General features: G+C 37.4%; 1 protein-coding gene across 4 annotated transcripts in view; it reads left to right on the top strand.

Moving 5' to 3' along the window:
* The window catches only part of CACNA2D3 (calcium voltage-gated channel auxiliary subunit alpha2delta 3), a 386,281-nt gene that overhangs the window by 160,260 nt on the left and 204,442 nt on the right, over window positions 1-21,579 (top strand). For all 4 annotated transcript variants that reach the window (XR_015806076.1, XR_015806075.1, XM_088171533.1 and 1 more), the window contains exons 6-9: window positions 10,841-10,972; window positions 12,341-12,401; window positions 12,488-12,638; window positions 20,638-20,712. Coding sequence is in view for 2 of the 4 variants with exons in the window: in XM_088171533.1 (XP_088027659.1) it covers window positions 10,841-10,972; window positions 12,341-12,401; window positions 12,488-12,638; window positions 20,638-20,712 (419 nt within the window). In the remaining 2 variants the exon portion in view is untranslated. The remainder of the gene's footprint in view (window positions 1-10,840; window positions 10,973-12,340; window positions 12,402-12,487; window positions 12,639-20,637; window positions 20,713-21,579) is intronic.

The following is a 21,579-nucleotide window of genomic DNA, read 5'->3' as shown; positions in this document are numbered from 1 at the left end:
ACCTGATATCACTAACTGCCTCACCTAAAAGGCATTAGGCTCTGCTTCAGGGAGGATGTGTGCTCTCTGCAGGGAGAAGAAAATATGTTAGAATCAATTAGTGAATCTAATAATGATATGTCAAAATAAAGCATAAAATTTCCCTGAAAGTGTTGAGTCTAGAAATTTACTCTCAGGCTTTCATTATACTGGAGAATAGGGCTTATACCAGTGAACAATGCTTCAGTTTTTTTCCTTATATGAATGCATTTCAAACTCAGGAAGTTAGGTGAACTTTTAGCCCAGTGCTTACAATGATTTCTTTTTAATGTTGACACGATTTATACTGAATACATTTCTCAGCATTTACCTACAACTATTTCTGACATTTCACCATGTCTACCACTATAAAAGAGTGAATTTTCACATCTTTCTTGCATCTAACAAGTTATATTTCATAGTACTTCCATGTGATTCAAGATTATATTCTGAGTTCACAGTCATATTTTTGTGAATTTTGTAATTAAATCTTTATTCCCTACTATAATGTATTTGAGAGGGCAGCAACTGAATAATATGGCTTGTAATTGGTGTTCAAAAACCTCTCCTTCATAAGAGGTCCCTCTTTCCTACCCCTGATATTAGACTGTGATCTGTGCATTCTGCTAGTTGCAGTTTGGGCACTAGGGAGGATTTTTCTTATCAGATTGGCTGTCTTTGGCAAATACCTTTCAGCAGCCCAGTGGTTGGTTAGTTTATAAAATCTCTGCTATCATAAACTGCCAGGTGCCTCAGTAGATTACTTCTGCATTTTTACATTGGGCCTGGTTCTTTGTTAAATTAGGAAATACATGTATGTTACAGGAAAGATCTTTTTTTTGGGCAGCTAGGGAACAGTTTGTGCATGGTCAGGTGAAAAATTATTTTCTCCAAATCCTTTTCTCGATTGAGATTAAAAGAAGAAAAAACCCAGCAAAACAAAGCCCAAAAGAAGAATATTCCACTGGAGTACAGATTGTCATGTATCTATCCAGATTCATTTAGGTAATGAAGTAGAAGCCTTAATGCAAGATACTGCTTTGTCTTTAGTGACAGAGTAGACAGAATCAAGACAGAAAATGAAATTTGATGATCAATTATACAGTCTGAAGTTGATCTGCTGCTTTGAAAACTAAAAGCAATAATATAAATTTTAACTTAGAGAAGTCTGTCTGAACTGTCTTGCATCTGTTCCTCTCATCCTGATACTGTGATAGAGCTGCTGTTCTGGAGATTTTGAAGTACAGGAAGCAATTTTATCAGTGCTTTCCATAACTGCAGAGTTTTTTGTTGATGGATGCTGAAGCCCATGAATATTTTCAAGCGTTTCTGTCAACAGCAGATATGGTTTATGTCAACTCAACTAACAAACATAAGGCACACAATATGTTGCTGAGAGTCTCAAACCGTGTAAATCAAGCTGTAAAATCCATGTTTTTTAAAACTGCTTCATGACTGTAAAATACACTTTGAGGTTCAATAATAAGTAAAAAGATAAGTCTTCATTAATAGTAGTCTAAATTCATTTTTCCTTAAATTAATAACACACTAATACTAATTCCATATCAATGGGTTTGGAATACATTCAAATATTAAAAAAACCCATTTTAACTCTGTAACTGATAATTCTGCATAAATACAGATTTCTTTTAAAAAATTATTAATAAGTATCTTACAGCTCTTAAGGTATATTTGAACTTCACTTATTTTGAAGACAAGATGACTATAAATATTTTCCTATGGATTTAAATTCAATTCTTATCATTGCTCACATTTTCACAATTCAGTTCCTTTCCATTTTTTTTAAAGAAGGTTGCAATACTGTTTTGCAGAAAGAGGCTTTATCTCTTTGTCTTACAGCTTTGCTCATGACATGATTCTTTGCAGCACATGTGCACTGTCCTTTATGCCTCCCTTTGTCATTTCACTGGCTGTTGAAAGTCTAGATTTTATCATGTGACTTAAACCTTTGTTTAAAAGCTTTCTGTTAGGATTATTGTTATTAGTGCCGTGGAAAGTTGGCAATCAATTATTTGTGTGCTCTTTTATTGTTTCCTGGATTGTAGATTGTGGAGTAGTTTGGATTGGAAGAGATCTTTAAAGGTCATCCACTCTAATTCCTGTGCAAAGAGCAGGGACTTCTTCACCTCCATGGTGGTGCTCAGAGCCTGACCTGGAGTGTTGCTGGTGGGGGGGACATCAGCCTGAACCTGTTCCAGTGCCTCGCCAACTTCAGTGCAAAAAATTTCTTCCTTTATGTCTAGTCTGAACTTACCATCTTTTAATTTGAAACCTTTATCTCTTATTCTATTGCAAGATATTTTCCTCCAATTGTTTCCATCCTTCGCCTCTTTCTACCTTTATAATCACCAATACTTTACAAATTATTTACAAACACTGTGCCTAGAATACAGATGGGAATAATTCTGACCTCAGTGTCTTTACTACAAAAGACATCAGGTGTAGCCTTTGTTTTTCTGCTTACCATATTTACTTCTTGAATGCTGAAAACATTGCAAAAGGAGATCTTGGACTTAGACTTCACAAATATTCTTTAAGTTTTGCTTGGCCAGTTTAGAGACTGCTAAAGAATATTTCCTGTATCAAATGGCATTTCCATTCCATGATGCTCACTGCATGTTAAAAGATGAGTTTATGCACTACAAGTCAATAAATGCAGACTCTAATCAAAAGTTTTGCTTGCATAGGAAAAAGAAATTCTGCTGCATGTAATAGAACCTTCTCTAAAAGATATTGAAATGTGATGAACCACAACCATTTTTTGATTAAGTGAGGTTTTTTCAATTTGATACTTAAAAAGAGCTATGAATATAATTCGGTCATACTTTCCTATCAATGCCTTCCAACTGGCTGCCAAAATTGAGATTACCTATTTTCTAGAATATTAGAACCAAAAGAAAAAAATCATTTCTCAAGTGATGCAGAAAGATTATAATCTTCAGCTAGCACTTATGCAAAACCGTTTTCCTGTAAGGTGTGAAATTAAGAAATAAAATCTTGTCTGTCACTGTCGTATATGATTTTATGGAGTTTGCTTCTGAACATTCAACATCCTGGAGTTATTTAAATGCTGATGGTCACATCCTGTCCTGGACCACTATATTTATATTTTGAAATCCTTCCCTTGGATTGTTTGTCTTCACATTTTAAGTTCTCTAAGACAGTGTTTGCTCTGTCTTCCTAACAGTGTACATTGTTTAATTTAGAAGGAGCTTTCTTAGTCCAACAGATTTAATCAAGGTTGCAGAGAATGTCTTATCTTCCCATACTTCTTTGTTTTTACTCTTGTTGCCTGTTGGACAGAGATGCACAGACTTCTCTGCTTCTTCCATCTGGTTTTGCTTAAATTTTGCCTCAAATATTATTCCCAGAATTTATTCAGGCTGCTGCTTTGTTCCTGAAAAGGCCTTTTAACTTCACAGATTTTTTCTTTTTCCTCTCAAGCCTCTGTCTTTAAAAGCAAGCCTTTTGGAAATGTTGGCATGGCCTTGCAAGATGTGTACTATGCTTTATCTCTGCTGTGTTCTAGTCTGTCTCTGGCTGTGGCTCTAATCTGAGTGTTTCTGGTACATCCTCATCACCATGGCAACTAGATGTCAGATCCAGGCTGCATGGAAACGTGAAGTATTTCCTCTAGAAAGCCCTGCTCTCCCCCACTCCTGATCCAGCAGCTGTTGCTTAGTTACTCAGAGCTGGGCTTTGCCTTTTGGCAAATGTGAGCCAGTGGATGTTTGTTACTGAACGCCAGCTCAGCTACAATATTAAGAGGCTTTTTGACCTGACGCACCTCTGTCAGTCGCGATGCCGCCCCTGCTTCCTTGTTGCTTTTAAGGACAAGAAAGTGACAATAATCCTGGGTTTCTGAAATCCTTCAGGAGTGAATATGCATTCATCAAATGGTTGTCTGGTGAAGGAGAAACTGTAACTTCACTATGTAGTGAACAAGATGATTGACATTTGACAAAGAATAATAATAGTTTATCTAAGTATACATATTCATTTTGTCTACTGTTTTAGAATACTGTAATACTTTGTTTCTCCATGCTGCTACATTACACAGACCCTTTGATTTTTCTGGGGTATGTGTTGTGTGAAGAGGAAGGCGGCTTGCTCTTCTGGTTGAGCATTGGTATGCTTGGCTAGAATATAAACTGTTTCAAAATATTGTTTGGCCAAAAGTGTACAAAGACATTTTTAAACTATACTTTGTTTATTTAGGTGTCTCGCAGCTTTTATTTGGCACATTCCTGAAGAAGTAAATAGTGTTTAAGAATACATAACAGATTTTGTAATGTACTCATCCCAGGATACATTTGTACATCTGCTCAGTGTTTTTAATACTATCTTCAGAGGCTTTTGAACCAGCTGAACATTTTCATGTCTTGTATGAGTAAAACTTCCATTTTACTCAAATTGTGCAAGCAGTCTTTTGTGCAAGGAGGTGCCACACAAGGATTATAAAAGCACAAGAGAAGTAAGGGCCTGCAGATTTGAGAGATGGTGACTTGCCATGGTCTAGATAAGTGTGCCGTTATGTCCAATACTTGCACATTCATGCTCTGGTGATGCTCCCAGGAACAGAGCAGTAGAGGTTTAATTTATTATAGCCCAGTACAACTGTGATGCATTTTACCTGCTAAAACATTTCTCCCTGAAGGTTTTCATACCTCCATTTGCAGTATGCAAGAAGCATGATGTGTTGATAAACACAGGATGACTTTGGAACCTCCTTCAAAGCATTATTTGTTGCTCTCAGCTGCACTGTGCTGTGCTGTTAAGTCAGCCTGCTTCTGTAACTCCATGTCTCTGAATATCTGTGCAATAGGGTTGGGACATTTTTTGAAAAGTGCTAGTTAAGAGGTTTGCATAGTTTTGTGTTTCAAATGGCTTTTGGCTGGTGAATGGATCTGTCCCTGAGAAATTTCTGTAAGGATGACTTTTATTTCCAAGGCTGTGCCTTGCCTTTGTCATACATCACTTTGACAATAGCTCTGATAAAATTGTCCCTTTTGGTATGTTGTGCATTAAATATTGTACAGCACAGTTGGCTGGATTTAGCAGCAGTCACACTTGCTTTCTTTTCCCCTGATTTGCAGTGTGTTCCACTGGCTTCCTCTGTTGCTTGATGTGACAGTTTTCCTGATCTGCCACTTGCCAGAGGTTTGAATTTCTTGGTTGCTGATAGTCACTCTTCCATCAGACTGTGCAGAAGTTTCTCCTTGCCGTGTGTTAGACCTGGATCCGTTTTTTTGCAGTATTCATGACTAATTTTGCTTCTGTGATGAGAATGCAATGCATATAAGGCCTCTGTTCAGTTGACTTAATTCCTGCGTTCTCAGAATTTGTTTTCTCTTTTCCACTTGGAAAATCATTTCTATCAGTGGTTTTCCATGTTCACCCTTTCTCTTTACATCTTAGAGTTTACATCTCTTTATGGCATCTTAGAGTTCTGTGGTGTGGTATTTTATTACTATCCTTTCATTTTTCACAGTCCTCAGTTTGTATCATGCAGAAGAATGGAAATGAGGATGTTTCACCGAAAATACAGAAATAGCCTATCTTCAGTAACATGAATTAATTTCTCTGTCAGGATTACTGGGTTTTGACTTTAGCTCTCAGCTGAAAGCAATTGCTGGGTGGGCAATCCCATCTATTAGGAGCATGTTAGAGACAGGTCTAACTGTCCCACTGGCTCCTGGGACAGCAGCTCTAACAAAGCAGCATCTTTCTACTTCATCCTGGGATGCCCCTGGCTTCTACTCTGAGTTTCTCCTTTAATTTAAAACAGAAGATAATAATATTCTGTTTTCATAGATGCTGCCTATGTGCTGTTACCAGAGCTTTACTCTAACCAGCCCACTGCTCAGCCCCCACACTGACTGCTCTTAGCTCTTACATTTAAGAAGTTAAGCCAAGTCCAGCCAGGCCAACACCAAATGGGTGACATGGGCTCAAATCTCCACTGATTTGCTGCAGGACATTTTCTGTAACTCATGAGAAGGCAAGCCCTTAGGAGACAGCAATTATTCTCTGTCTCAGAATGCTGTCAGTGAGGAGTTTGCAGATATAATTCTGGCTTTCAAATGAACTAAAGTTGAATTTCAGTCCATCTCATTAGTTTGAAAAAAAATTGCATACCCCCTCCCCCCCAAACAAAAAGAGATCACTATGTCCCCCCACACCATAAACCAATACAAAACATCACCCAAATGCACTCATGAAACTCAGCATAAAAATAAACACATCTGGCCATACTCCAGTTCTTCTGCTGCCACTTCAAAGGAGAAGGGTAAAGTTATTAGGGAAATGTTGGAAGATGAAGGCACTAAATGCCTACTGCTCTGCCTTTATACAGTCACGTACTTCAAGCCTTTACCATCCCATATTCTTGCAAGGAGGGAATGTGATTTCTGACATTGGTGAACAGCTCCCAGCACATGAAGCAAAATGGACAAACACCTTCTTTTATGTCTGCAGATGGCCAGATGCTTTCATCTGTGAGCTGATGCATCCACATTACCCTGGAGTCAGAGAGAGGGGAAGAGAGAGAAAAAAGTGAAGGCAGTTGCCAAAACTGGCATCCAGCCCCAGCTCTTGAATATGCTGGACCACCCTGAAAAGCATTCTTATTAGTGTTGAGTGGTGTAATTATTAGATTGTTGGTATATGTCCCAGCAAAGTATGTGATTTTGTTATTCTTTAAAATATGACCAGACTAAATATGTTGTCAGTGTCATGAAAACTAAGCTAATATTGTTGCTATCTCTGAGCCAGAAAGAGTGCTGCATTTTGCATTCCTTTTCCAGGGCTTGGGCCCGTGGGCTGTGCTTGCATTGCTCTGTGGTATGACAGAACTGCAGAGCAGTTTGGGGCTGCCCTCGAGGCTGTCAGATATTACAGGAGGGAAGATCATTTTCAATGCCAGCATCTTTGACAGCTTTCCAGGAGAAGGCAATGATTATATCACAAAAAGAATAGAATAGGGGGAAAAGACTAAGGCTCTTCTGTAACTTTTTTTTCCTTGATAATAAAACAGAATATGGCAAGAATGAGACATATTCCACAATTCCTTCATAGTTACTGTGTTCCTCAGTGGTTTCCCTTATTTTCTGTAAAATGTGCTGCAATAATTGAAATCCAAAATGGGTTGTGTAGGTATTAGTTTTGTTCTGTAGACTTAGCATACTCTAGATACTTTTATGGATTCTATGAACATAAAAAAAAGTCATTACCTTTGGCTGTTGCACATCTTTTAGTCTGTGCACCTTCCTTGCCTTCGTTGAGACTTCAGTCCTTTTCAGGCCAGCAGGATCTGTGACAGCCACTTAATTGCTACATGCATTTGTACTGTTCCTTGGCAATCTCATTTCAGTTTCGTGTCACTGTGCCTATTTTCCTGGAGGTTGGTTTTATGATAAATGTCAGTAAAAACAGGTAACAGCTACACAAACAATGGTGGAGCAAAATCCCATATAATTGCAAACCAGCTCATCTAAAAGACAAGGGAAAGGGAATATTTTAATTACATTTTATCTGCCAGGAAGCAAAAGCAGAAATTCTATTTCAAGAACTGTGGTGAAAGCTATTTACATTTATTATCTCTGAGCCCCATAACATCACATAAATGATTTTGCATTTATATTAAGCTTTACTTTTTTTTTTTTCTCCCTCACCAAATTTCTGAATATTCACACAGATTAATTTATCACTATTGACATTTAACTATCTGGGGGATGCAGATGATGTTCACCAGTAATTGAAAAACTTAAGAATACTGTTTCTAAATGAAGTACTGAGGGAATTTAAACAGTTTAGTGTAATTACTAAAATTGGAAATTGCCCAGAACAAGTTTAACCTACAGGTTATTAGATGATGAGAGTGTAAAATTTTAATGAGAACATATGGTCAGAAATGCAGTTGTGTTTGGGATGGTGCATGTGGACAGAGGTGCACCCACAGAGCAGCGTTAGAAAGTTCAGAACAAAGGGCTCCAGTGTGAAATCCTTCTGCCTGAAGGTGCAGCAGCCAGCACAGGCTCAGGATTTCCAGGTTTGCTGTTTTGTGCTGTGCTGCATTTGTCCCTACACCACTTTTCCTTGTATTACAAGGATCAAACTGACTGTAGCCCTATTGGCTTCTTTTATTTAAGGGATTGATGCCTGAAACGTAACTTGATATATTGTAAAAAGAGCAGCCAGCATAACAGACATGCAGGGTGTGGGAAGGCGGGGAATGGTCACCAGCTTTCGATTTTAAGGAGCACACTGAGCATAGGTCACGTTTTAATTGTGCCTTCTTATTTAAAATGCCTGCTTTATGCTCCTTCCAGCTAAAAAAATAATCTATTTGTTTCAGAGTCACTGGATTAATGTTTAGAGTGATCTGCAGTTGGATGATTAGTGTTGTCAGCCTAATGCAGAATATAGACTCCAGCAGTCTCATTCAGGGAAAATTTCCTGATTTTTTTTTTTTTTCCATAGAGTTCTCTAATCTGTAATATGGATATATAAACATGTTAAGTAGCTCTTCACAGATGATCTAAAAAAAAGTAATCCAAAATATCCATGGCTATTTCAATATGATTAAAAAAAGTAATTTATGCTTATATTTTTTATATACAAAAATATTTTTATATGCTACTGGAAGGACTTCAATTCAGAACTTAAGGGCTGAATGACTAAAGTTGTGCCATGACCTTATGGAGCTGTAATGCATATAGAATTAAAATAAAATTGTCATTGGCTTGGGAGGCAGAGGGTTCTGCTCACGAGTGGCATTAGAGCTCAGATTCATTAGGAAATGACATTAAAAATTAGGCCCTGAGGAATCCAGGATCGGAGACATCCAATCAATTGATAAAACTGTAAAATACTAAGGTACAATAGGCAGTCTTGGAATGACATCCAAACATAAGTTGCTAAGAAGCACTGCAGGTTATTTTAAATATAAATTAATACAGAATTATTCTATTTGATTTGTTTGGCTTCTCACTAATCCTGATGACTGAAGGACATATAAAGAGCCCATAGCTCTCTAGAGCCTTGAGAAATTATGCCTTTTCCTCTAAACAGACTTTTCTAGCAACACCAGAAAAAGTAAAAGAACAAAACCCAAACCCAACCCTCTGAACTTGGTGGCTCTTTTCAAAGATGAATTAAACTTATTGCCTTATCTCTGGATTGTGATGCTGAATCAACAATGCCGCTGCAATTTTTAGTGATTTGGATACTCCATTAGAAATGAAGCATCAGAGCAGAATCAGGATATCAGTGTTTGAACTGGCACTGTGAAGTTCCTGTGGGCTGAGGAATAGAATTCTCATTTTAGAGCTTCACATCTCAGGTAATGTCTAAGTGCTGAACAATGGGCTGATACTTTAGAATGCTGACATAGGAGCATATTTCTACAAACCAATTATAGATCTCAGTCTTGAGAGCTGATTTATGATGTTTTGGTCACAGGTCATTATAGGGGTAACTACAGATTGGGAAACAGCTGCACAATGGGTTTTGCCAGCTAGGCAGGACTGAAGCAGTGCCCTTGGACCAGTGGCATCAATTTGATGTGTGATATGTGTCTGGTGTGGCAGGTTTTGAGTGTGTATTTCATCCTCTAGAGAAACAAGTAACTACACTCCAAGTGTTTTTAAAAACAACGTCTATTTTGTTGACCTTGCTTTTTCAGCATTTCATCTATATTAGCCTAAATATTTAGGTGAAAGCAACATGCAAAGTTGTGTAGCTGATATATTTCCATTTTTCTGCTGTTTGTCTTGATGAATGCAGGGGAAGATAACAATTTGCCTTTTTTCCACTCCATTAAAATCACATTTGAAGCAGTCTTCTGAAATCAGTACAGCGACATTATTTTGCAAGCTAATGGCTGCTTTATTTCAAATGCTTGAGCAAATGTTACTGTGTATTCATGTATGCACACTTCTTCAAATTAAATAATACATCTGTGATTTCAGTTCTGCTTTTTCCTTTCTATTCTGACTTCACATAAGATTGAATTGGGAATATCCTGTATGTTAATTGTTTCTTACCTTTCAAAATTCACGGTTTAAAATCCAGTAACTTTCTAAGACATGTTCATTGATTTCTCATTTCCCACTATTGAACCAAATCTGCAGCTTAAGAACATACTTGGGCAGCATTAGGGATTGATAGATGGGGATGTCTTACACAGAACAGTTTCAGCATCAAGGGTTAGCTTTGTAGTTCTCTTTCTATGGAAATAAAAACTAATTGGGTAATTGTTGAGGAATGTGGGTTCAATGTTTTCCAAATAATAACTAGTGGTATTTGTCATAAGATGTTGTGTTTTTATGCATATCATAATTCAAGTGTGAAATAAAAGCTATTTTACTTTCTGTTCCAATATGAACAACTTTCAACCATTACCAAATTTAATGTTTAAAAAAATAAAGTGCTGCCATGAGACATTCCATGCATTTAGGGAAGGTACATTGAGTAAATAATCTAAATTAGGTTGACTTATTTGTGTTCTCCAAAACAAGCAAAGTGGTGGTTCAACACAGATGCTCTAAAGAGCAATTTTAACTTATCTAAAGAGTAGTACCAGGTTTGTCTGCTCGTCTTGAGCCATGCTTCTATTCTTTAAGTGAATTATTTATTTTGGATCACTCAATTGACAAAGAAAACTAAAACCATTTTGCAACAGTTTTCAGTCAATAGATTTTTGGGTGTTGAATAAGCTGAAGATGGTAGAGCTCATGGGATTCTACTTAGATAAAATCACTTTTCGTTGTTTGTATGTGTTATTTATTTTTTTTTCCAGATCCAGCCATTGTAAATGGAGTTTATTGGTCAGAATCTTTAAATAAGGTGTTTGTTGATAACTTTGATCGTGACCCTTCTCTCATCTGGCAGTACTTTGGAAGTGCAAAAGGATTTTTCAGACAATATCCAGGTAGGAAGAAGAGTTCTTAAAATACAATAAAGAATGCTGTGGCTGCATTGAGTATTGTCACAAATCCTTACTGCCACAGATACTTGAAGGTTTGATTTTACTTCATCTACTTCTCAGAGAGATTTCTAATCAACTTTTTGAAAATTTAGAGGTTTTTCTAACAATTTCTATTTCGAGGTGAAACTCTCATGATAACTCATGTACTCATAAAAAAATGCTCTTCAGACAAACATATACACGTGTGAAAAATAACCTCTAAACAGGCTGTGAAGAAGGAGAGCAAAAGGATTAGAGCCTTCATATGATACTAAGCTTAAATTATGTGCTCCATCAATGCACAAAGTATGACTTCATCATTATTTGTTGTTCTATTTTTCAATTTCCATTTAACCTGACAGATTTACATTTAAAGATTTAAAAAACTTGTTGAAAGTGTATTTTCACATCAGTTGTAATAAAATGCAATCACATCACTTGTATTATTTCTATAAAAATAGGTTAAAATATATATTGTTGCCTATTAAGTTTTATGTTTATTCCTATGCAAAATTTACCACATTATAATAAACTGAAGCTAAGCAGATTTTCAGCTTCTCTAGCTTTGAAACAAGCTCATCGTGGGTGCTGTTCCTTTGGCTGAGATGGTTTGGTGACCCATGTTTCTCTAAGTCTTGAGTTTAAGCAAGTTCACTATAAACCTGTATGTCTGAAAGTAGCTGAGACTAATGGCTACTACATCTGTGTTAATTTTAGATTATATTTCAGTTCCCAAGCTCCATGATATTTCAAATATCAGTCCTTATTTTCAATGCTCTTTCTTGTTTTGTGCTAGAAAATGAGTGCAAAAAGCAGGAAGAATTCTCCTGTCATTTTTTTTTTTTCTTTGGAGTTATTTTTATCATATATCTTCTGGTAACCAGGAGATATTACCTGCTCATAGTGATGTGAGTGCAAATTCAGAGTATGACCTGTGAGTGGAGCAGGAAGTGTAATGGGAGCTGCTGGAGTCAGCCATGGGTAGGAAGAGCTCAAGGTCTGCAAAGGATTTGGCAAGATGTGATAAAGCTTTCCACTACCAACATCCAAGAATGGCAAGAATTTTGTGAAAATAATGCAATGAACATAGTAGACTTGAAGAGGTTTCACCTTACAGTTGACTAAAAAGGAGTAAGGAAAAAATATTTCTAGTTGCCCTATTTTAGGAGCTTTTCTTCTCCTCAGTATTTCCTATGTTATGATGGCAGTGCCTGTTAGATTAAAATAGGAAACTCAATTAACTGCTACGTAGCCACAATACCACAAATACATTTTGAACAGGTACTGTGAAAATTTAATTTCATATTTTATTCTCTATTTTTTTTTAAACAGGAATTAAATGGGAACCCGATGAGAATGGAGTCATTGCATTTGACTGCAGAAACAGAAAGTGGTAGGCAATTGATGACTGGCAGTATTTAAGAAATTTAAAATGATGAAAAAGAAAGTATTTTAAAAAAATTTTGTCTTTCATCTCAGGTACATCCAGGCAGCAACTTCTCCAAAAGATGTGGTAATTTTAGTGGATGTCAGTGGCAGTATGAAAGGGCTTCGCTTGACTATTGCAAAACAGACAGTTTCATCTATTTTGGATACCCTTGGAGATGATGACTTCTTCAATATAATTGCTGTGAGTGTCTCAGGTTTTTTTGTTTTTTTTTTACTGTTTTTCTTCCATCATTTCTTGCTATCTGTCATGTTTTACTTCACTCAAGCCACTTGAAAAATGTGGTAGACAGGTGATGGATAAGGTGACATCTGAGCCCACTGGACAGACACTGTTTTTTCACTGTGAGATTCTTCAAGTGTCAGAGATGTCAGACTGCTTGTCTATGACTTACTTTCAAGAAGTGGTCTTCAGTCTGGGTTTGAAAAGAGTAGTAATTTTTTTTTTTAAGTTTGCTTGAACTTTGTGTATTATCTTAACTTTGTAGTGTGTCTTCCTTTCCCCCTGCTGTTCCCCCTTGGCACCTGCAATACTGTGCAAATTGCAAAATGTAAAGAATTGTAAAATGTAAGAATTAACAGATTCAGATTTTAGCTTTTTCTAAGGCTTGCATGGCATGATGAAATGCCAACATAACTCCTCAATGTTCATGTTCTGGTCTGGAATGTATGTATGTGCAGGTTGTGTAGAGGGGCTGCTGGTGTTTACTAACAGGGAGAAATCAGATCCTCAGAAGCTCCTCTGGTGTGTGGCAGTGAGTTTTCCATGGCACAGGTACAAGTTTTAAAGCTATGACAAGAGGCTGCTTTTACTGTACTTAAGAGTAATGGGATTAAACTTGTGGGTTAGGATGACTTCAACAAATCCAAAACTGACATCAGAACTATGATTTGCAGGAGAGGGAAGGGAGGAGGAATTGGTTGTTAAATAAATTTTCTTTTGCTGATATTCTCTTGCTAATACTTTATAAATAAATGGTTTTTCTCCAATGCGTAAACGTCTTCAGCTTCTTGAATATAAGGAAGATTTTGGTCTTTTTTGCTACAAGGGACAAATGTTCTTTGTGTACTAAATTAAATGACCCCAGAGACACAAGTGTAAATCATTGAGGTTGTATAGAAAAGTATATGTGTGTGAAGTATATATACATATACTGTATTTTTAATGTATAGCAAACAGTTCAGGCTCTTTTCATATTAATCTATTTGCATGCTAATTGCATAATTAGCAGAAACTCATGTTGTATAAAAATATAATTACATACTTTACCAAAAAAATATTTACTGTCCTTAAAAAAATGTCATTAACTGTAATCTAAATAACTTCTGTAAGTTGAAAGAATGTTTCAACTAAAGTAATTACTAAGATGCCTGACCAGTCATTTTTTGGTGCATAATCTCTGTTTATCAGTAGTTGTAACAGTTACTGGGAATTATCTAGGAAGAAAAAAGAAAAGTTTGTTTTTTAAGTGAAAATTTTACTTTAGAAAATCAAAAGGCTCATCTATAAAAAAAAAAAAAAAAAAGAGTAAAAACATGCATAGCTTGAATCCAAACTAATGATTTTGCCCAAGCAGTACAGTGGAAATACTGTGCAAATACCGTTTTAAAAAGTATGAAAAACTAGTCATTACTTTTTCCAGTTTAAAGCTTATTTGAAAATGAACTGAGCTGTGTGTCAAACACCATGGTGTCACGGAATTTTTTTATAAATTACTGACAAATTACCACAAGCTTCTGTTCACTGAATTTGCATTGAGGAAAGGGAAGAATCACCCGCCTGAGCCTTTCCTCCCAGTTGCCCGGGCTGAAATTGTGCCCAGTGCCATTGCTGCCCTTCCAGTGTCCCCTGCCAGGGTGAGGAGCACCCGAGGCAGCTGGGCCAGGGCTTGGTTTCCAGCAGCTGATCTGTCACTGCAGCTTCTCCCTGTCCCTCCTGGCTGTGCCCTCCCTGCTCGTTGTTGTCCCCTTCAGCTGGGTCACCCATGGCCACCGTCCCTCTGGGTGTCCCCACCTCACCCTGGCTGGGGTCACCCACGGCCCCCGTGTCCAGCAGCACACCCCTTTCACCATGGCAGTCTCCCAGCTGTGTTTCCAGATGTTTCCAGCTGCTGATGGCCCTTTCCAGGCACTACAGCCCCCAGCCTGCTGTGCCTCCTTTTGGGCACCTTGCAGTGTCTGCAGCCACAGCTGGTGCTGGTGGAGCTGGCTAAGAGGGCCCTTTGTGGCCCTCTCCCTCCTGCAGTGCTTGGCTACTATCAGAAGTTCTGGATTTTTAGAAAGAAACCTAATTACTGTGCTAATTACAGCATTTGTCTGAGGTAATTTTTTTTTCTCTGTAGGTTCTCTCCTCTGTAGAACCTCTTCTAGGATGGAAGTGTGTGTGTTTGTTTAAATAAGTAGAAAAAGCAAAGGAGAATGTGTTTTTATGCTTACCAGCTCAGCTGTTTAATTTCATTAGGACGTTGATGTGCAAATTTGAACCTGAAGGTTTTCATTGAGGCACCACAGAAATGTATTGGGAACAAGGGGAGCATGGCAGGAATGGCAGCAAGGGGGTGAAGCACTCTCCTGTTGCCTTGGGGTTCTGCAGCAAGAGTTTGTAGGGAGTTGTTCTGTACTAAGTCATGGAACATGGACTATGCTGAGTTAGAAGGGATCCATCAGCATCATCAAGCCCAACTCCTGGCCCTGCACAGAACACCCCAGGAATCCCACCATGTGCCTGAGAACATTGTTCAAACACTCCTTGAACTCTGACAGGTTTGGTGCTGTGACCACTGCCCTGGGGAGCCTGTTCCACTCTTCAACCACCCTCTGGGTTAAAATCCTTTTCCTGGTATATAACCTAAACCTCCCCTGACTCAGCTTCCTCTTGCTGTCTCACAAGCAAAAAAAAAAATAACAGTGTGAACAAACAAAAAAAAATTGTTTGCATGAAAATGGAGCAAACTAGCAAGGGAGACCTGTGCTGTGGAGAAGGGAGTGGGTTTCTGAATGAGGAATGGCACAAGCAGGCTGGGGCTGAGCCATGAGCTGCTCTCAGAATTTGGTGGGTGAGAGACAGTGAGGGGACACAGTAAAGCCAGTCACTGTGATTTATGTTTTCTGCAGAAATTGCTTCCAAAGCATTGCTTTGACCAAGTGCCAGCAGGGCAAATGAAATTTGTCAAGAACGGAGATGTTTCAGTGATCAAAACAGGACACAACAAGGCCCACACAAGAGGCTGCTGGTGTGAAAGCACTGAAAATCCCATACAGCTTTTATCTATAGACAATTGTTTGAGTGAGATTATATCTCACTCTTTGTAATTCAGGCACAGCCTGCTGATGTGACAGATTTTCATAGGAAGGATACACATATGTCAGTCCCAGAAATCCCCTCTGTAGGAGCAGATCGCCTCTGCCTCCAGAGCTGTCCAGCTGTGCAGGGTGTGCCCAGATGTGCCCAGATGTGTGGAGACTGAAGCTCCACACAGCACACGGCTGGTCCTTGCTCGGACTGGCTGCTCTGTGAGGGCTCCTGGGCATCTGCAAGTCTCAAACAAATGGCCAAGTACCTCCCTCTCTCCCCACACCAAACTCTGAGGTGGAATAAGAGCTTTATTAATGTGGGAAATCTGGAGCAACAATGTGTACTTACTAGACGAAGCAAAATTTTGAACTTGAGTGACTGTGAGTGTCAGGATGGCTTTATTATGCCATGTGATTAACAGAATGAATACTTGTATGTCCTTCTGCATATCTATCCATATATATAGATAGAAATGTATATATATCAGAAAGCAGAATTCACTGCAGACCTTTCCAGAGAATAAACATAAAAGGATAATGTTAAAGATCATTTTAGCTTTCATGGGTAGGTTGTTGCAATATCCATCTGAAATTGATGGACTAGATGATTGAATTGCAAAAAAAATTATTGAAATACAAGAGCGATTCTGTGCTGCCAATGTTAAAATTTAAGGTCAGTTCACTGGTGCATGAACTAAAATATCTGCAGCAACAAGAGAAAAGGAGTATTTTTCCAATTCACTTTGAAGTATAATTCCAAGTCAAGCATTAAATTAACAATATTATCATAAAATGAGTACTAATTTTGTCAAATGCTGAAATTTTTAAAATGCTTTTATACAAACTCTATATTGATTTAGCAAAATATTGACCGAGCCAAGAATGTTAAATTAGTTTTACTGCTTTAGACACACCCTTTTAGCAAGATTGATTAGAATAAAAGTATTTTTTAATTCAAAGCACAGTAGTATAGCTCCCACTATTAATATGTAGAATTTTCCAGTATAAATAGTCTCCTTTTTTTTTTTTTAATTCCTCCAGAATAGACCATGGTTAAATTTACTTTTCAGCTTGCCTGAATAATTAAATTCTGTAGAGCTGATGTGTGAGCAGGCTGACAAAGAGAGGCAGCCGAAATGAACCTCCATATGAAGTCTCCAAGCAGTGGGCTGTGCTTGTGTGCCACTTGTTTGGCACAGTAAACTATGGAAACACAATTCCTTTGGTTCCTTTTCTGGATTGGATTCCTAGGCTGGGATGAATTGATATCTGAATATGCTTTAATATAATGTGTAATCTTTTATCTGTGTATTGTTGCACAACAAAATGGGAATTTAATTTATTTCTGTGCACCTTGTGCCAGGGAGCTTAAATGTGACAAAGAAGAAATATGGAAAATGCTAAGGAAAATGTATTCTACTTGTGTAGGTGTGCTAAAACCATATATATCTCATTTTCAGAATATGAATAGTATCTTATTATAGAATATAGGCCAGCAGCTCTCTAAATAACTGTATGGTTTCTCTTAGTTCACATTTTAGCCCACTTACATTTTTATGTCTGTTGTGCAAAGAAATAAAAAGAGGGAGAAAATAATGTGAATTAATAAGACAGATAACCATAACTATGTAAATAAAATAATAAATATCAGTGTAATTACATGTTTAAATTACAAGAGTAAACTGGGGTTTTCAAAGAAGAACTCAGAAAGGAAGGTAATTAATTTTTACCTCCTTCCCCTCAGCAAAACTGAGGCTATTGCCAGCAATTGTGCAGGTATCAGCACTCCCAGCTGCTGCTGTCACGTGCAAGGATGTCACATCACATGCTAGGATATGGAGGAATGGGATATGTAACACTAGGAAATGCGAGAAAATAGCATAATGCAAGAACTCTTGAAAAGCTAAATGCAGGCTTTCACTGAGGTAAATTAACAAGACATCTATACTGGGCATTGCTGGCCAAGTTAATTGGTGAAGCAGTTGTTAATCAGATCAGGAAGTTATTTCACTAAATACAAAATTTTAAATGTCAGAAGAAATGTAGGACTAAGTCTAAGTTACTGATGAGGTAGTGGGGAGGTGGAGGAAGGGAGAATTTCTCCACTTTTTGCACTTTAAAGATTTGGCAGAGTTAAAAGAAACCATCACCCATATCACTGTGAGACACCCTGTGTCAAGGGCAAAGAAATCAAATACATGCTATGAAGAATAAGTTAGGTATTTTACCAGAAAGTTACAGTTGTATTAAGGATCTTATCAAGTGGGTATGTAAGTTTCAACAGCAAACACTGCTTGAATGCTTTCACATGTTACATCAGAATCCCAGTTTTGTGTTTTCTTTTTCACATGTTGGCACCATTCAGCTACTTCTGCCATGAATACTACATTGCTTAATATATTTCTGGTAGGAATAATCTCAAAGTGAATTAGATGCCACAGCTGGAAATAGTGATAGAATTTTCCTGGGTTTCAGAAGGATCAGTATCTACATTTTCTATCCAATTGTGTTCTGTGTGTGAGAATGAAAAATTTTAATTACCCATTTCTGAAGCAGGTTGCTTCTATGAAAGGGGGCTGTGAAGGGACTTGAAGAACATCCTCTGTGAAGACATGAACATCCTTTATCCTGAACAACTGAGGAACATGAAGGCTTAGTGGGAAACTGCTGAGAATCTCTCTGGGTTGTGGGGCAGCTACAGTCTCTGTGCATAGCCTGATGAGTTACCCAAAATAGTAGCTAAATCTAATAGAAATCTAGTGGACAGAAATTAAAACTATTTAGATGCCTGAAGGCCTGATAGAGTAGGAAGTTGTTTCATTTATTTGCTGGTGGTTATAGATCCTAAAAGAAAAAAAAAGGGTTGTTACGGCAACATTAGCAAACCTTGAGTTTACTGACATGCAGGTGTTTGAACCTTTAGCATTTTATTGCATGTTGGCCAGTTGCAGACACTATGCCTGGTAAGATATAAATGTATGCTCTTGTAGTTTCTAATGACAGAGATAAAACTAAGAACAGGCTTAACTGGAAAGTATCTTGATTAAAGAACATATTGATAAAAACCTGTATATGACCATAAAAAAGCTTGGGAGTAGGGGCTGGTGTACCAGCATCTATCACAGATTTTCAGTATTTTATTTTTTAAAATAGATTGGAGTATGGTCTTTGGACTATAAGAGATGGTGTGTAGATTTGGCATTGTTATTTTGCAGTGACTGTCAGGAGATAGATTGGAAAGCAGTCTGAAGAGAGAAACTACAGGGGAAAGTACATAATTTATCAGGTCAATAAACTGTTATGAGGCTGAGATGCACACGGGACACTCTCAGTGACTCCAAACTGTCCTGGAGACCTTTGCCTTGTACTTTGTATTACCTGTGGAACAATAGAAAAGTCCATACAGTCTCACACATTGAAATAACATTGATGGCAATCAAACAATTAGGGAAACATACAAATCTGCTGCAGAAATGTTTATACACCCTTCAAGTATTTTTTTTGCTTGTTCCTGTATAGCCAGTTCCTATGCTAATGCTAATATAAATCATCTGAATATCCAGCAACAGCAAGTTACTCTGGGTTTATATTCCCTTTTAGCTGAGGACTGAGTCTGGCACGGTGCCTTCATGCAGTTCAAATTAAATACTCTTCCCTATGCAAGAGTAATTATGTGCTGATGAATGTGGTGAGTAGTGCACTGCTGGAATGAATGGTGACGACAGGTGGCCAGAGTGGATCAGGTTGCAGGGTCTGTGCTGTAGAGACAGGAGTGGTGCTGAATTGAAGGGACTACAGCAAATTTGGAGCCACAGGCAGAGGGAGGCAGTGAGAATTCACAGTGACAGAGACCCCGACACAGCTTTTTGTTACAAGTCATTCAGGGAGGGCTTTCTTTATCCCCACTGAGGTGGAGGAAGAAGGGAGTAAATGCTTACATTAATCTAGTGAAATGTGTTCCCTGATTGTTTTTGTGTGTTTACTGTGGATGTTCTGATTCACTTAATCCTTTATGAAGGCATGAAACCACCTAAAGCCTAGATGCAATGTCCTTACAGTTTGATTTGTAATAATTTATAAAGTTACCTACTTCAAAAGGAGAGTGAATTAACAGGAGAAGGAGTTCACTTAAGGCTCTATCTAGAAAAATATTTGTTGAAGGTACTGCTTTATTAATCTGACCTGTGTTGAAAGGTTTAAATGTTTGAAACAAATCCAAATTTCAAATTTTAATCAATCATCCATTTCAAGTTCTACTGACTGCAGATGAGATTGCATTTTTTAATGCTTAGGATGCTTCTGAATGTAGGACTAGGCTATCTAACCTACACCTTGTGAGAAAAAACAGATAATTCCTTCAAGATCTGTCACATTCATTACTTTGTGTATAGTAAGCCACTCTGCTTGACTGAAATTTTGAAAATTGTCAGTCATTTATAGAATTGATTCAATTTACAGATTTTTTTGGTGTAGTTGTTACAGTATTAACCTTTGAAAATGTTAGACAGTGCCACAGATATTTTTCAGGACTTTTCTTATACGTAGAAAAGAATTGTGAGTTCAATTTGAGGTATCAAGGATGATCTCTTAATATTATCCAGATTTCCATTTGAGGGATATTTTTCCCAGCTAGTGGTATGTAGTACCCTTAAGTCTACCTGAGTTTTAGCATCCATTCAATCTTCCTTTAGAAGTATAAACCTCTGAAAAATTAAGAATCATGTAAAAGGAAAAGAAATACCACAGCTGGCTTTTAAAAATGAACAAAATCCTTTTGTTCTTGCTTTCTGTGCCTATTTCATTCACTGTAGTTCTAAGTCATTAAATTGACTTGTATCTTCCAAGCTTTTAATTAAATTTTTCATCATACTTTGTATTTCCCTCTGTAGTATAATGAAGAGCTCCACTATGTAGAGCCGTGTCTGAATGGAACATTAGTTCAAGCAGACAGAGCCAACAAAGAGGTAAGGAATGAAAGTAACAAAACAATGGAGAGCTGGGATGCAGTGGGTAACAATGTGCTATAATGATCTTTTCCTAGTACAATGCATTCCATTATTAAAATTTATTAATTATTCTACTCGTGCCATTTTAAAGGAGTTTTATGTGACTCAGTAGAAAGAAAGAAATAATCTCCTAGTCAATTTGGTTGAATAAACTTAATGGAAAATTGCAGGCGTCATTGAAAATATATTGTTAATAAAGTTTGGTAATTATTTTAAGTAAAATATTTCAACCACTTTAAAGTGAACTATCATTCTGTTAACAAAAATTACTGAGGAAGAGATTGCATCCTTAACTCAAAGTAACACTAAAGTTGAATCAAAATCTCCAAACAAATGTAATACTATAAGAGTAAAAGAATTTACCATTCCGAACAGGTCTATCAATATAATGATGTACTCATTCAGGAATATTCTGTGAAAATGTTCAGATTAATTATATCCTGCTAGAATGCTTTTTGAGAAAAAAAAAAACATTATGGTGGATACAGTGCAAATTTTATTTGAAGAGAGATTGCAGTATGAATCTGTAGCTTGAAGTTCATTTTATTACCTGATAGTTTTCTGCAGTGGTTCTGTGCAGGCACACTTTAGGAGCTGAGGTAAGATTGTTTATGCCATGTGAAATTATGGAATAAGATGGTTGAAAAGCCCTGTGATTCTTATAGAGGGAAAGGACTGCTAAAATGAGCCATGTCTGTTATTATAGAGATTCTTCCTTCTAAGGCTTCCTCTCTTCTTCAGGTGGTTTGTCCATCTGAGTCTTGCCAATGGCTGCAGAGGGCAGCAGTCATAAGTCTTTAACTCGTTTCTATTTTCACTAAAAGA

The sequence above is a fragment of the Sturnus vulgaris genome, chromosome 11, assembly GCF_052056855.1.
Source record: "Sturnus vulgaris isolate bStuVul1 chromosome 11, bStuVul1.hap1, whole genome shotgun sequence".
Classification (NCBI taxonomy): domain Eukaryota; kingdom Metazoa; phylum Chordata; class Aves; order Passeriformes; family Sturnidae; genus Sturnus; species Sturnus vulgaris.
This window is presented reverse-complemented; position numbering and strand designations above follow the sequence as displayed.